Here is a 15,894-nt window from a genome sequence, read left to right as displayed (position 1 = left end):
GATCCATCCCACCCTGGCTATGTTTTTCTACAACCTCTACAACCGGGAAAAAGGTATAGAAGCCTGAAGACACGCACCAGCCAGTTTTGAAACAGTTTCTACCCCACTGTTGTTAGAATACTGAATGGACTCACAAACTCTTAGCATTCGCCCGTACCTGTGTTTTTATTTTGCCGCTGTTACCTATTATTTACTTATCTATGTGATCTGCTTGTGGTGCTCGCAAGACAAAGCTTTTCACTGTGCCTCAGTACACGTGGCAATAAATTAAATTCAATTCAATTCAACTTTTTCACACAGAAGATGGCTCATATGTGGAATGAACTGCCAGAATGGGAAACTGGTAGATGTAGGGATAGTTACAACATTTAAAGACATTTGTTTAGGTACATGTTCTGTGGAAGGGTCACTAGACCCGAAACGTTAACTCTGATTTTTCTCCACAGATGCTTCTCCAGTGATTTCTGTTGTTATTTCTGATTTACAGCAGCCTCGGTTCCTTTGGTTTTTAATAGGACAGGTAGATGAATAGGAAATGTTTAGAGGGATATGGGCCAAACTTAGGCAAATGAGAAACCTGGTCAGCGTGGATGAGTTGGACCAAAGGGTCTGTTTTTGTGTTGTATGACTCTGACCCTATGACAGTTGGAAACGGGATGGGGGAGAGGGGGGGGGGTCTGTCCATTACTTTCACCCATTATTAAAGACATACAGAGGGTTAAATGATCAGGAAGCACCATCTTGAGGAAATTCTATGGGAAATTAGTGGATCTCCAATGAAATCTTTCTTAACCAGCTGATAACTGAGATAAAATTACAAAGAAATACATGGAAACAGAAACAGACACATGGCATGACTAGTATTTAAACTCAACTTTAGTTGCCTCTTCCTAAATTGACTCATATCTATCTGTTCCCATCTCCATTGTGCATGCAAGATGAAGTGACCCACAATTTACTGATATATCCCTCTCCCCTTTACTTGAGAATGAATATAATGTTTTCCACTTATCTTTGGAACAGTTCCCATTTGCAAAGGTCTACAAGACAATTCATATCAGATTCAATGTCAATATTTTAAGTGGTTAATGGAAGTAATTTTCTCATCCAATCATTCTATATATTCTAAATATTTTAGAAGAGGAGCATTCATGATGGTGGTGAGAGGGGGCAGGGGAATGTAGTAAATTAATTACTCCTTAGGAGGGCCAGGCCAGACATGATAGACCCAAATGGTCTTCTTCTGCTATCTCTGATCCCGAATATGTATTCTTATTATCAGTGCATCCTTGTCAAGGTTTCATGATCCAAGGATTTCCTAAATTAACTGTGTTATTTCATAACTCCCTTTGCATTGGTAGAATACCAAGCAGACTTTTAAAGCCAAAGTAAATTATACTTTTATTTACAACTTGATAGAATCAGTTCATATATTCAATAAAAAATATCAGATTCAAATATATTATAAATAACAAAAAACTGTTTTCTCATAATTCCTTTGGAATATGATACAGTATTTGGAGTAATAAATTTTACCTATGTTCACACTAATTTATTGATATATCTTATATTATGTATGGAAACTTCCTTGGGAATGTTTTTTCTAAAATGTAATGAAAATCTATTTGCATGAGTTGCTTTCAGACTGAGCTCAGAAAGAACTGCTGAACTGAAAACTGTCACAGTTTAAACTATGAATGCACCTGAAACATTGTGGGTCAAAATTCTCTAACTTTTAAACATAGAAACATAGAAAATAGGAGCAGGAGTAGGCCAATCAGCCTGCTCCATTATTCATTATGATCATGGCTGATCACCCAGCTCAATAGCTCCCATATCGTTTGGTTCTTTTAGCCTGAAGTACTAAATCAAATTCTTTCTTGAACTCATACAATATTTTGGCCTTGATTGTTTGCTTTGGTAGTGAATTCCCCAGGCTCACCACTCTCTGGAGGAATAAATCGCTCTTCATCACCATTCTAAATGCTTTACTCTGTATCATTAGTCACATTTCTTCAAAGGATTTCCAAACAAACATATCAAACTTAAAAATGTAACAAATTAAATTATGAATAATTATGACATTTAAATTAATACAATATTAAGGAGAATCTCAAATCCTAAATTTAACATGCACAAACTCAGGATAGGCTAGAGTCTCAGAGGTTGCACTGGAAGATTTGGAACAGGTGGTGACATGGGTGTGGGATTTGCTTTTGCAGTTTAATCTGGCCCCTAATTCGCACATGACTAGTGGTTTACTAGCTTCCAAAAAAATCTCAAGGTTAAAGTAGTAGGCAACACGTAACAGCTATACAAATGTAGCAGCATCTGCCCAAATGCCTTTTAACAGCCCATTCCTGAGTGGGCTATAATTCCCTTTGTAATGTATTTCATATCATTTCCTATTAAAATGTTACAGTCAGTCTTTATGATAAATATTACCTGAAGGTGTATCTTTCCTTACACCAAGTTAGACATTAGCAATTCATCCACCATCATCATAATTAAACAAGCCAATCTATAAATTGACAACATTTATACAAAAATCCTTCTGAATAATAATACTCCCCAGGCTCAGCAACAGTGATCCATATACAGTTGCCAAAAAATAATCAAGAATACATAGACTAGCTCAAGAGAAATATGGTAATGATAATCAATACATTATTATCTAATAGCTGACAATTGAGGCTCATAGAAGTGTCTGATGTATGTATATATGTGCATAACTTAATTTACCATATTTATATCTTGAAGATATTTTTTCATGAGACACAGACATCGCTGTCAAGGTCAACTTCTGTTGATCATCTCTAATTGCCCTGAAACTGAGTAACCAGCTAGGGCATTTCAGAGGGCAGTTCAGAGTCAACTACATCAGTGGAGTCATCTGGTCTAGTAAGGATATCAGATTTCCTTCCCTCAGGATATTAGTGAACTAAATAGCCTTTTACAACAATTCCTTGGATATAATTACTCAGACTAGCTTCCAATTCGAGATTTTTAAATTAACTCATATTAAATTCCACCAACTGCTACAGTGGCGTATGAATCTAAACCCATAGGACATTAATCTGGGATTACTCACCCAGTTACATTCATTTACATTACCACCTCCCTTTGTATTGATAGGGTTGCTCTTATATCCTGAAGTGTGTAGAAAAAGCTTGTAAGTCGACTGCAAAAGGGATTAGTTCTGTTTTGGCTTCTACTTGACATAGATACCAGTGCCCGCTCCTGATTATTATGTAAACTTTAAATTAACATTAGTTATATTTATGAAAAATTGCTTCCAATGCTTATATTGCAATTTACAGAGCGGGAGCAGTGCCAAATGCAGGCCAGTGTTAAGATCAGCCAGATTTGCTGATCTGGTTTTTACCATTCCTTAGCTAGGGAGAGTAAAAGTCAAAAAGCGAGGTGCTGGAAAAACCAGTCAGCAATGTTGGCGCTGGTTATTTTGAATTCCCTATAACAACTGCAGAGGCAGGCACAAGCGTATTTTGGTTGTGAAACCACTATCAATTGAATCATCTGTCATCACTCAGGGTCATGAATGCTCACGCAATGATACACCACCGTTGACAGGTCAGAGGGATTGTAAACTGGGGGTGGGTGCACAAGAAAGGGGGGAACATAGATAAAACGCAGTGAACTAAGAAGTGAGTATTCAAAGTTGAAACTGTTTTTCCATTCCAATTTTACGCCTGAAATAAGGTTTTGTTTTACATACCTTGTTTGGTGAGCCAGTGAATATATTCGGGGAAGTTGCGTTGTTATTATTCTCCACATCTTTGATGGGTTCCTGCTCCAGAGGATTGACTTCATCTTCCTCCAGTCTGACCCGCAAGGTCTCTGACAGAGCTGGAGTTGCTGTCGCTTCTCTCCTCAGTCCTTCATTCTCATCTAATAGCTCTTGCTTTTCCCTTTTCATGGCGGCCAACTCCTTCACCACCGACTCCAATTTCTGCCTCGTCTGTCGCACTTCCTCACGGGCCTTGTTTCGTTCTGCCCTCACTTTACTCCATTTCTCTCGCCAGTTGGCCGTGCAGTCCGACCACCAGCGCATAGTCTTCTCCATTTGAGCAGCTCTGGCCCGGACCTCTTCCAACTCCCGATGGTACAATCCTTCAATGCTGTCCCACTCACTGCATATAGCCATATTCCGGGCCAGTTGCTGTGGTACCGCAGATTGAGGTGAAACCTGGACCCTGTGAACCGTGGAATCAGTGTTCAGCATATACTCAGGCTGGTTTCCTTGCTCAAACTGACCATAGAGGTGTCTCGCTGCAGACTGTTGAATATTTGAGGACTGTCCCTCGTCTCGTTTAGCAACGGGATTTGAGCTCATTATCTCTTTCTCCAAAATAAAACTTCTCGACTCCTTTTCTACTTGTTAACATTTCCCATCCTCAATTTCCTGTGAGAAGAAGCAAAAGTGTACAAATTGTAACATAAAACTTTAAATAAGAAGAAAGAATAATTGGCCTTTGAAACCATGTTAAATGAAGCTTTTAAGTTTCCATAGAGTTTGTAATAATTGGGCCACACACAGTACAGCAGATTTTAATCACATCTGATCAAATCTATTATCTCAGCAATTCACACTCACCTGTCCCTCTCCCAGCATTAAATAAATTTGATGTGTAGTATAACTGTATTTTCTGAATGAATTCCTTTATACAGTTTTTTTTTGCTGAACAACTTGGAATTGACCATGTAAAAGGAGTATAAAATTTTGGTTGCCATTTTCAAAAGATGATTGTTAATACACAGTCATGTTACATTAGAAACATTCAGGAACATGAATCCTTTGGCAAAATTGTTTTAACATTGAATAGGCTTGTTGACTCCCAGCAATGTTTCAGATTGAAACAGATTTATTTTGAATTGTCTCAAATGTGTTTATTGGACTATTTCATTATTATCCATAGCTAGCAATATTTAAATACTTCTGTGGTATGGCTTTTTCATTGAAATGTGTTACTTCAGGAATTACTTTGTGTACTTCCATGTAAAATGTTAGATTTTAAAAAATGTTCACACAAAGTTGTTCACCCAGCAAAATACTTCTTCAGGTTATCACTTTATCAGCTGAATCTGTGATTGAAAATCCACATAAAATATACACTTTAAACTGCACATAACAGCTTCCTTTGAGAAATAAACAGTGTGGTTTTAAATGATTCAAAGATCTCTATATTTATGGGGATGGAGCAATGAGAAAGAATTCAGGATTGGAAACCAGAAGTGCAAGGTTTTTTGAGTGAAGTTAAGAAGATTTTGTTTTAGTTTTCAGCAGATTGACAGCCTGTAGCCCCAGGGTAAAGCTGGGAGCAGAGAGGAGAAAAAGAACAGTCAGAAGAAAAATCATAGTTGAGGCAAGGCTTCTGGATGGTGGGATTTTGACTGAGAACGAGGTTCTGGTCTGGGGAGATGGTTGTGGACAAGTAAGATTTATCAAAGTCAGGAGAGTGGTCATTCTCCAAAAGAGGTCTCAAGAGTTGTAGGTTGTGGACACAGCTGCTCCTTTGAGCCAACAAAGTAAGCTGTAAATGCACACACCATATGGATATAGCCGTGTTTTCTGAGTCATAACAAACCCAACTGATAGAAGTAAAAAATAAAAATGGAGGCACACAGCTTTTCTAATAGACCCTTTTGAGAACAAATGGATTGCTTATATCCTGTCAAACTTTAAAACCAGAAGTGGATGCATTGAAAACTAGTGTTAAATATTTTGCATTTTAACTTCCTAGCTGACACAAACCAATCCTTTTTAAGGGTTTAAGATCACTCCCAAAGGCATCTGGTTTTACATATTCCTCAGGTATTTAGAGTTGATGAACTGAAAAAAAAGTTGTTTGTAAGTGAATCAAAAAAATGTACAGTAACATGACAATTTCTCTTTGCACATTTAGGAGTGGTAATTAGATAATGGTAGTAAATGTTGGTGAAACCATCATTATATTGTTATTATGTTTATGATCACTCCTCTGCCAAAATTGACAACAACTTGCAAGTTCGTGGCAGGACAGCAGAATAGCACAGGAAACTGAAAGTTGCTATCCGTAATTCAAAGTTCTTCCAGAGAATCCATCTTTGAGGACAGCGACTCACCTGCTCTATTCCCTGCCCTGAGTACAATCCCTAAGCAGTGAGATCATGAAAACTGCCACATGAATGCTAACAGTGTCACTCTAAAACCCAAGAAAAGGTTACACCTTGTAGAGAGATATCACACTAAGTTTTCAATATTTGGAAATGTCGGTGTTGGACTGGGGTGTACAAAGTTAAAAATCACACAACACCAGGTTATAGTCCAACAGGTTAAATCGGAAGCACACTAGCTTTCGGAGCAACGGTCCTTCATCAGGTGACAATCATCTAACTATCACCTGATGAAGGAGCGTCGCTCCGAAAGCTAGTGTGCTTCCAATTAAACCTATTGGATTATAGCCTGGTGTTGTGTGATTTTTAACTTTGAGTTTTCAATGGTACACTAAGTTCATCTTACAATTATACGTTATCACAGGCCCGAAATAAAATTGTCAAATTTCTCTTCAGTAATAAAACAAATTCCATCTATTTTTACAATAACAAAAAATGTTTGTTTATATTAATGTATTAGCTTCTATCTAAGTGCAATCCTAATCATTTATTTCACTAACTGAAAATTCAAATTCAAGTGAAGGATTAAATGTTTAACTGTTAGCTTTATTGTCTGTGATTGGCTGCTTAGTGGTGACATTCCTGCAGCTGCCTGTCTGCAGATCCCCATGGCTTGGCGCTAGATTCAAATTAAGACAAGGAAATATGAAGTTCAAGCCACAAAGATCAATAATCTCCTGTGGGTAGCTTTCTTTAGGATCAATGATGAGTACTATTGCTTCACTAGTGACTTAAAATGGTAGTCCATGGTCTTTTTGTGGCTATCAATGAACTGCACACTGATGGAGTCAAAGTCTTTGCAGTTGACAGACATTCTTGAGTTATGAGGTAAGGGTGGCTTGACTGTTGCACGTGGGCAGTCCATCACATCCTTTATAAATGGAAAGACAACCAGAGCTGCAAGCCTAAACACCTGGTCGTTCTGGCTGGCCAGAGTGATAAAGTACACACAATTGCGAGTCCCAGAAAACATTGTGTCCTAATAATGTATTTGTGGGCCGCAGTCTGAAAACCCCGGTGGATGCTGAGGCAAAGTCTTTGAGGGTGATGCTCAATATGACATGCACTGGTATAGTGTGGGCACCTGTCCACTGAGCAGCAAATCTTTTTCCAGATGGCAGCAGTCAGTTACAACTACCTAATGCCATTTACCACATGACACATTGATATTCAGACATGTTGAGAAAGTTGAACTTGTAGCCATGCACCATGTATTCAAATATAAAGTCCTGTGAGATGCACCACTGTGTTTTTTTCTGTCTGTCTGTCTCTCTCTCAGACACACACAGATACACAAACACACTCGCCCACCCCCACCCCCCCCCACCATGGAGTGGCATGTCTGTCAAGGAGAATTATTCCTTCAGCCACTTGTTGTGGTGGTGCTCCTGCTGTCAGGTTCTGACCTGCTGCTAAGAACCTAGGAGCAGGCCATTCAACCCTTTGAGTTTGCTCTGCTATTCTAGATCATAGATGTTCATCTACCTCAGTGTTGTGGGTGGAACAGTAGTTAGTACTGCTGCCTCACAGCACCAAGGACCCTGGTTTGATTCCAGCCTTGGGTGACTGTCTTTGTGGAGTTTACACATCCTCCCTGTGTCAGCGTAGGTTTCCTCTGGGTGCTCCAGTTTCCTACTATACTCCAAAGATGTACATGTAGATTGGTCATGCTAAATTGCCCCACAGTGTCTAAGGATGTGCAGGCTAAGAGGATTACCCATGATAAATGTAGATGAGTGCATAGTCAATGGGGCCAAATGGCCTCTATCTGCACTGCATGGATTCATGGTCCTGCATTATCTCCAAGTCACTTGACATCATTACATCTATCAACCACTTGAATAGAGAATTCCAAAGATTCATTGCCCTCTAAATAGGAGTGGAAGTGCCCAGCATGGAAAAAGATATACATGGAAGAGGAAAAATTGGTTTATACTTGATTGTCCTCCTCAAGTCCCACTAGCTCTTATTCTAATAACTGACCTGCAAACTCTCCAGCTGGGGGGAGACAGTAAAATTCTGCCCAGTAATCCATAATCAGTACTACTTCTTGAGTCATGATTGATAGTACTTGTTGATTGTTGGATGGAGGGAGATAGTGTTTTGAGCTGTTTTGCAGATCTAAAATTGAATTTGGTGGGATGTGATGTTTGAAGAGGCAGTCATTGAACTTAACCACTTATGTGAGATCATTGACTTCCCTATCACATCACCCCTCTAGAGCCCTGGAGATGGATTCCTGGCATTGAACAGCTATCTAGTTCTACTGTCTTTTAAGAGTGCACTTGTACAGCTTCCTCACACCTTTGTCAATTGAAGATATCTCTCCTGTACCGTCTCCTTCAAGGCCTTTGATGCAGCAATTTTGGAACCCACAATGCAAACTGTTAGTCTCTTCCTGTGGCATCCTCCCCAAGAAAACTCACTTTTACAAGCTATTTCAGCCAAAATCCACCTTCCCTGAAGCAGTGCAGGCTGGTTTGTGCGTTGCCAGTTTGTCTGAAGTCATGCCAACTTCTTGTGCTTTAGTGCTTCTTGCTTAAGCAAACAGCACTCAAAAGTGCATTTCTCAATGACTGCATGCAACAGGCCTGCTTCCCAATGCAGGAGACAGGGCACTGCCATTAAAATTGACTTCTGATCAACCTCACATGCACCTTTTCATCAACATTTTAATATTTGGTATTAGTAAAGAGGCTCACCAACCAATACAATACAGATGAGAAAGCCACAGCATAAGTGATGCTTTTGACCAAAAACATTTGGGTTTGGAAATGCGAAGGTTTTTCAATATGGTGTCTGCTCAGGAATGAATGGCATTTCACAGCACTCTGTTACTTCTTATGTCAGCCAGTGTGACTCTGAGCTACATTATTCTTTTAATTTATGAATGCCATCAGGAGTACCCTTGTTGACTAGACACTGTACTTGGAAGGTTGTAGTTGCACATACATCGAACGTAGGATGAAGTGATCTGTTTGCTAGCTAATCCTTTGCTCCTGATTGGGTAAACTTGGAAGGATGCTTTTAAATTCACAATGTGTGGCAGCAGTGGCCACAAACACAACTATCATTTCAATGAGCAGAGAGCACAAAGCTGCTCACACTGAAAGCATCACGGCTAACCCACATTTGGAGTGATATCAAATTTCAAAGCAAAATGGTTACTATAATTCATTGCTGCACATTTCACAGCATAGACTATCAGAACTGCTGTCAAGCATTCACTGGAAAAAAAATAGTATGCAGCTAGCTGGCAATGAAAGCCGATAATGGCACAGTGAGGACAGCAGGCAATCAGGAGTATAGTGAATGACAAGCCCAAAAGTATAAAGGCTAACTCAATGATAATGACATTGGTCTGTAATCCAGAGGACCCACGTTAATGCACTGGGCACAAACATTCAAATCCTGGTGGAATTTGAATTCAATTAATAAATCTGAAATTAAAATCTAGTAGTGACCATAAAATCATTATCAGTGGTCTCACAAATGTCTTCTAAGGAAGGAAATCTGCCATCTTCACCTGGTCTGGCTTATATGTGACTCCAGATCCATGTTTATACTTAACAACCCTCTGATACAGCCTCACAAGCTGCTCAATTCAAGAACAATTAGGAATTGACAAAAAGACACCAATTTTATGAGCAACACACAGATCACTATGAAGAAAAAATATCAACAAAATTGAGAAAATAATGAAGAGAATGGAAGCATAGGAATAGATATAGAAGAAGGTCATTCGATCCATTGACCATGCTCTACCATTCAACACAATCATGGCTGATCCTGTATCTCAATATCTACTCCTGCTTTCTCCCATACCTCTTGACACTCTTGGCTTCTAGAAATTTATTTCTTTCTGAAGTAAACTCAGTGACTTCTCCTGCACAGCTGTCTGTGATACAGAATGCCACAGGTTCGCCACCTTGTAAGTGAAGAAATTTCTCCTCACTTCAGTCCTAAATGGCGTACTGGGGATCTTGAGCATGTGACTCCTTGTTCTGTTGTTGTTTCAATGAGATCTTCTCTCATTCTTCTAAAGTCCAGTGAATACAGACACAGTCAACCCAATCTCTTCATATAGAACAGTTCAGACACCCCCTATTGGCTTAGTGAACTTGCACTGCACTCCCTCTATAGTGAGGATATCCTTTCTTAGGTAAGGAGACTAAATTGCATGGACTACTCCACATATGGTCTCACGAAGGCTCTGTACTGTTGCAGCAAACCGTATTAGCTCCTATACTCAAATGTGCAACAAAAGCCAACTTACCATTTCCCTTCGTGATGGAAGAGAGGGTGAGTTAAAATAGAATGTGAACAGTGCATTTTTCAAGACTTGTGTGCAAGTAGAATTTGTTGAGTTTCCATGCCAAGGTCTTTTCCACCAACCATTTATTTCCCTTCCTGGCACACTGAGCTCAGGAGTTCAAACTTTGGCCCAGAAACATTAACTCTACTGAGCTGTGGTTTTGGTCTCTGTCATGATACAGTTTTGTAACTAATAATCTTTGGCAGAATTTTTAAAGCATTAATGGTAAAGTGCTGGCTTATGAACTACTGGATCATAAAGCTTTACAATATGCATTAAGTAGTATTTATTTTATGGCACAAAGTGGAAACTGTGAACAGGCATCATAGTCTGGGATGTTTTTCCTGTCTTATTTTTATGTTAAGTAATTTTGGTAGAAAATACGTGTTAGAAAAGGGTCTAAAGATTTCTTGAAGTTGTTTTATCATTTAACTAAGCTTCAAATGCCAGAAAAATAAATAAACAGGATGCTTATTGGTGTTACTCTAGTAGGAAATGGTTAAAACTAAAGTACAGTTGGCTCTGCTATTACATTTGTTTTTTCAATGCAAATTGCCTTTAATGCGATTGAAGAATTTAGACCATTATTTGTAGAATGCAAACTTTTCCTACTTATGTTCGCTATAACCAATTCTGGCTCCATTAAACTAAATTGTGCAGCTATGATGCCCTCCAATGCATCTCGTCCACGTCCCGCCCCTCCGCCCTCAAACCCCACCCTTCCAACTGTAACAAGGACAGAACCCCCCTGGTGCTCACCTTCCACCCCACCAACCTTTGCATAAACCATATCATCCGAAGACATTTCCGTCACCTCCAAATGGACCCCACCGTCAAGGGATATATTTTCCTCCCCACCCATTTCGGCTTTCTGCAAAGACTGTTCCCTCCGTGACTACCTGGTCAGGTCCACGCCCCCCAACAACCCACCCTCCCTTCCTGGCACCTTCTCCTGCCACCACAGGAATTGCAAAACCTGCATCTACACCTCCTCCCTTACCACCATCCAAGGCCCCAAAGGAGCCTTCCACATCTATCAATGTTTTACCTGCACATCCACCAATATCATTTATTGTATCCGTTGCTCCTGATGCAATCTCCTCTACACTGGGGAGACTGGATGCCTCTTAGCACAGCGCTTTAGGGAACATCTCTGGGACACTCGCACCAATCAACCCCACCGCACTGTTGCCCAACATTTCAACATCTCCACCGCCCCCCCCCCGGCCCAACTCTGCCGAGGACATCCAGGTCCTGGGCCCCCTCCACCTCTGCTTCCTCACCACCCGACACCTGGAGGAAGAACGCCACATCTTCCGCCTCAGAACACTTCAACCCCATGGTATCAATGTGGATTTCACCAGTTTCCTCAGTTCCCCTTCTTCCACCTCACCTCAGCTCTAACCTTCCAGCTCAGAACCTCCCTCATGACCTGTCCTATCTGCCTATCTTCCTTTCCACTCATCCACTCCACCCTCCTCCCTGACCTATCACCTACATCCCCAACCCCATTCACCCATTATACTCTTTGCTACCTGCCCTCACCCTCCCCTCTGACCTATCACCTCCATCCCACCCCCATTCACCTATTGTACTCTACGCTACTTTCTCCCCACCCCCACCCCGTTCTCAGGCACCCTGCCTCTATTCCTGATGAAGGGCTTTTGCCTGAAACGTTGATTTTCCTGCTCCTCAGATGCTGCCTGACCTGCTGTGCTTTTCCAGCACCACTCTAATCTAGACTCTGGTTTCCAGCATCTGCAGTCCGTGTTTTTACCCTATTGTGCAATTTTGTTATAACGTGTGATCACACGAGAACAGAACTATCACGTTATATCAGAACTGACTGTAATTAACAGTATAGAAAGCGTAACCTTTCAGAAAAACCTGAGTGAAATTGAAATAACTCCACAGAGACAGGTAGCCCATCACCAAGTCACCCTTTATTTTCATGTGCACAATATATGGACTCTGACCAACTAGCTCGGAGCCAGTCCCTCGGGTGAGGAGAATCCATGAAACTCCTGTGTTTTTTAAATTTTTTTCCCCAGCACCCATGTTGTGTGTGTGCAGGTGTGAGACACAGTGAAAGTCACAAGGTGCATGAATCATTATTCAAATTTATGCCATCAGGAAGATAGGAAAACACCCGGATAGCCAGTGACAAGCAGTGCCCTTCAAAGGGCAATGCTGTGTGATCAAACAATGAAGGGGAGGGCAGGGATCAAATCAAAATAGAGTTGGAGGGGAAATAATACACTCCACTCCCTGCGGCGCCCACCTCTCCCTGAACAACTCCAGGGTATCGGTGGATACCGCGTGCTCCCTTTCCAGAGACACCCGGTCTCTAACGTAACCGCGGAAGAGGGGCAGGCAGTCAGCCCTAACAACCCCCTCCATTGCCCGCTGCCTGGACCTGTTTATGGGCAGTTTGGCCAGGCCCAGGGTAGACCCACAAGGAGATCTTCAGACTTGCCCTCCCTCCTCCGTACCGGGTGCCTGAAGATCAGGAGCGTGGGACTGAAGTGCAACCAAAAGCAGAGGAGGAGGTTTTTAAGAAAATCAAAGAGGGAGTGCAAACACCCACACCCAATATACACGTGGTCCACGGACTCCACAGCACCATAGAACAAGCGGTTGGGCTGGGAGTTCGTGAACCACCGCAATCTGCGGTTGCAGGTGACCGCCGTGTGCAGCACCCTCCACCCCAGATCCCCGAGAGAAAGTGAGAGCCCTCCACTGGGGAGAAACTCCTGTGTTATTTTTTCTTTTTTTTTCCCCAGCACCCATGGTGTGTGTGTGTGTGCAGGTGTGAGACACAGTGAGAGACACAAGGTGCACGAATCTTAATTCAATTTCCACCGCCAGGAAGATAGGAAAGCACCCAGGTGGCCAGTGACAAGCAGTGCCCTTCACATCAAAGGGCAATGCCTGTGATCAAACAGTGAAGGGGAGGGCAGGGACTAAATCAAGATAGAGTTGGAGGGGGAAATAATGCACTCCACTCCCTGCGGCGCCCACCTCTCCCTGAACAACTCCAGGGTGTTGGTGGACACCGCCTGCTCCTTCTCCAAGGACACCCGGGCTCTAACGTATCCACTGAAGACGGGCAGGCAGTCAGCCCTAACGACCCTCTCCACGGCCCCCTGCCTGGACCTGTTTATGGGCAGTTTGGCCAGGCCCAGGAGCAGACCCACGAGGAGGTCTTCAGACCTGCCCTCCCTCCTCTGTACCGAGTGCCCGAAGATGAGGAGCGTGGGACTGAAGTGCAACCAAAAGCAGAGGAGAAGGTTTTTCAGAAAATCAAAGAGGGAATGCAAACACCCACACCCAATATACACGTGGTCCACGGACTCCACAGCATCACAGAACAAGCGGTTGGGCCGGGAGTCCGTGAACCACAGCAATCTGCGGTTGCAGGGGACCGCCACGTGCAGCACCCTCCACCCCAGATCCCCGAGAGAAAGTGGGAGGATCTCCGCATAGAGAGCCCTCCACTGGGGAAAAACTCCTGTTTATTTTTCTTTTTAATTCTAACAATGTTGCATGTTACATTTAATCAAAAAGACCAAAGCCCATGTCATCATCAGACTCTTCTGACTCTTCCTGTTTCTTCTCTTCCTTTTTCTCTTCAGCAGCAACAGGGGCAGCAGTAGAGGCAGCTGCTGCAGCTGGGGCACTCCCACCGGCACCAACACTGCAGATCAGGCTGTTGATATCAATATTAGCCAAAGCCTTGGCAAACAGACTAGGCCAGAAAGGCTCAACAGTTACTCCAGCTGTTTTGATCAGAGCATTGAGTTTGTCTTCGGTGATGGTAACCTCGTCGTCGTGCAGGGTGAGCGCGCTGTAGATACAGGCGAGTTCCGAGATGGAGGCCATGGCTGTCTGACAGAGACGGTGCTGGGTGAGGGGGGTGGTAGTGGTGAGGGGGGGGTCCAACAGTGCTAGTCGACGAGAGGAACTCGGCCTTAGCTTCGCTTCGAAGAACCGAGCACTTCAGGACCGGGGCAGCGCGGGAAGAGTAAAAAAATACTCCTGTTTATATCTGTCAGCCAGGACTCACTGATTGGCACAGGTTAACAGCCCCAATCAAGGATCTCTTACTTCATTGGAACCACCTGGCTAACCTCATTCCAAACATTACAGATACCTTCCACACTACATTACATGAAAATGCTGATCACAGGACAGCAATAGTAACCATAGCTATCATTAGCTTTCTAACCAGTTGTTTTGGTACTTCAAGCTGTTTTGGACCAGCGCTCAACCAGAATATCTTATGCTTTCAAAAAATGAAATTTGATAATATGACATTGAAGCTAATGCAAATATTAATCAGTTTTCTATTGATTTTTATTTAGCACAAACGCACTTTTGTGTTGAACAACATTCACTCCAGTTACTCCAATTTACACTTTCCTTGAAGTTCCAGGTTGTGTAACAGTCCATTTTGGTTTTGCTTTACCCCGAGAATCTATGAATTTTCTAAACTCAGAATTAGCATCACCTTATTGTTACCCAATTTATGCCGTTCTCTCTCTCTTTTGTTCTGCATTCTATAAAATGTCATATATCATGAGGTGTTTGACTTCCACGGAGATGTCCAATATAATGAAGATGAATGGAGGTAATATAAGACCGTAAAATATAGGAACAGAACTTGGCCATTTGGCTGATCAAGTCTGCTCCGCCATTCAGTCAAGACTGATATGTTTCTCAACTCCATTTTTCTGCCCTCTCCCCAATCCTTGATATTCCTCATCTCAGTTCACTCTGAGGCTGTGTCCCCAGGTCTTAGTCTCTGTGACAATTGGGAACATCTTCTCTTCATCCACTTTATCTAGGCCTCTCAGCATTCTCTAAGTTTCAACCAGGTACCCACTTATTCTTCTAAGCAACTGTCTGTGTGGAGTTTGCACATTCTCCCAGTGTCTGCGCAGCTTTCCTCTGAGTGCTTCGGTTTCCTCCCACAGTCCAAAGATGTGCAGGTTAGGTGAACTGGCTATGTTAGATTGCCCATAGTGTTCAGGGATGTGTAGGTTAGGTGCATTAATCAGGGGTAACTGTAGAGTAATGGAGAATGGGTTTGGGTGGGATACTCTTCAGAAGGTCAGTGTGGACTTGTTGGGCCAAAGAGCCTGTTTTCACACTGTAGGAATTCTATGATTCAATATTTTACAATGTCATATGTTTATTGATAATGTTATGGATTGCTGTGTGCGATTTGTTACGGTTGTCAAAATGTGAGCTGAGCTTTCAAAGCAGGTTGTTGGAAATGGACTGGCCTGGAGTCTTTGAATGTGGAATAGAGTAGAAACTTGATAAAAAGGTTTAGTTTTCAGCTTTATAGTTATGGAGCACAGTCTGTGAAAAGACTTCAGTGAAGAGTTGAATAATTGTTA

At 42.1% G+C, this 15,894-nt stretch overlaps 2 protein-coding genes across 8 annotated transcripts in view; both read right to left on the bottom strand.

Moving 5' to 3' along the window:
* The window catches only part of LOC132813916 (coiled-coil domain-containing protein 102A-like), a 615,752-nt gene that overhangs the window by 447,606 nt on the left and 152,252 nt on the right, over positions 1-15,894 (bottom strand). For all 7 annotated transcript variants that reach the window (XM_060823318.1, XM_060823308.1, XM_060823316.1 and 4 more), the window contains one exon: positions 3,737-4,423. In XM_060823318.1, coding sequence (XP_060679301.1) covers positions 3,737-4,354 — 618 coding nt within the window. In that variant the 5' untranslated portion in view covers positions 4,355-4,423. The remainder of the gene's footprint in view (positions 1-3,736; positions 4,424-15,894) is intronic.
* LOC132815394 (large ribosomal subunit protein P1-like) lies at positions 14,008-14,392 on the bottom strand. Its single transcript, XM_060824289.1, has one exon. The coding sequence runs from the start codon at positions 14,369-14,371 to the stop codon at positions 14,045-14,047; it is 327 nt and encodes a 108-aa protein (XP_060680272.1). The 5' UTR covers positions 14,372-14,392; the 3' UTR covers positions 14,008-14,044.

This window comes from Hemiscyllium ocellatum, chromosome 4 (assembly GCF_020745735.1).
Source record: "Hemiscyllium ocellatum isolate sHemOce1 chromosome 4, sHemOce1.pat.X.cur, whole genome shotgun sequence".
Classification (NCBI taxonomy): domain Eukaryota; kingdom Metazoa; phylum Chordata; class Chondrichthyes; order Orectolobiformes; family Hemiscylliidae; genus Hemiscyllium; species Hemiscyllium ocellatum.
Note: the sequence above shows the minus strand (reverse complement) of the source record. Positions and strands in the feature narration are given on the sequence as shown.

What these genes read in the sequence shown, in the direction of transcription:
- LOC132815394 (XM_060824289.1), bottom strand. Translation starts at nt 14,371, where the DNA reads ATGGCCTCCATCTCGGAACTCGCCTGTATCTACAGCGCGCTCACCCTG.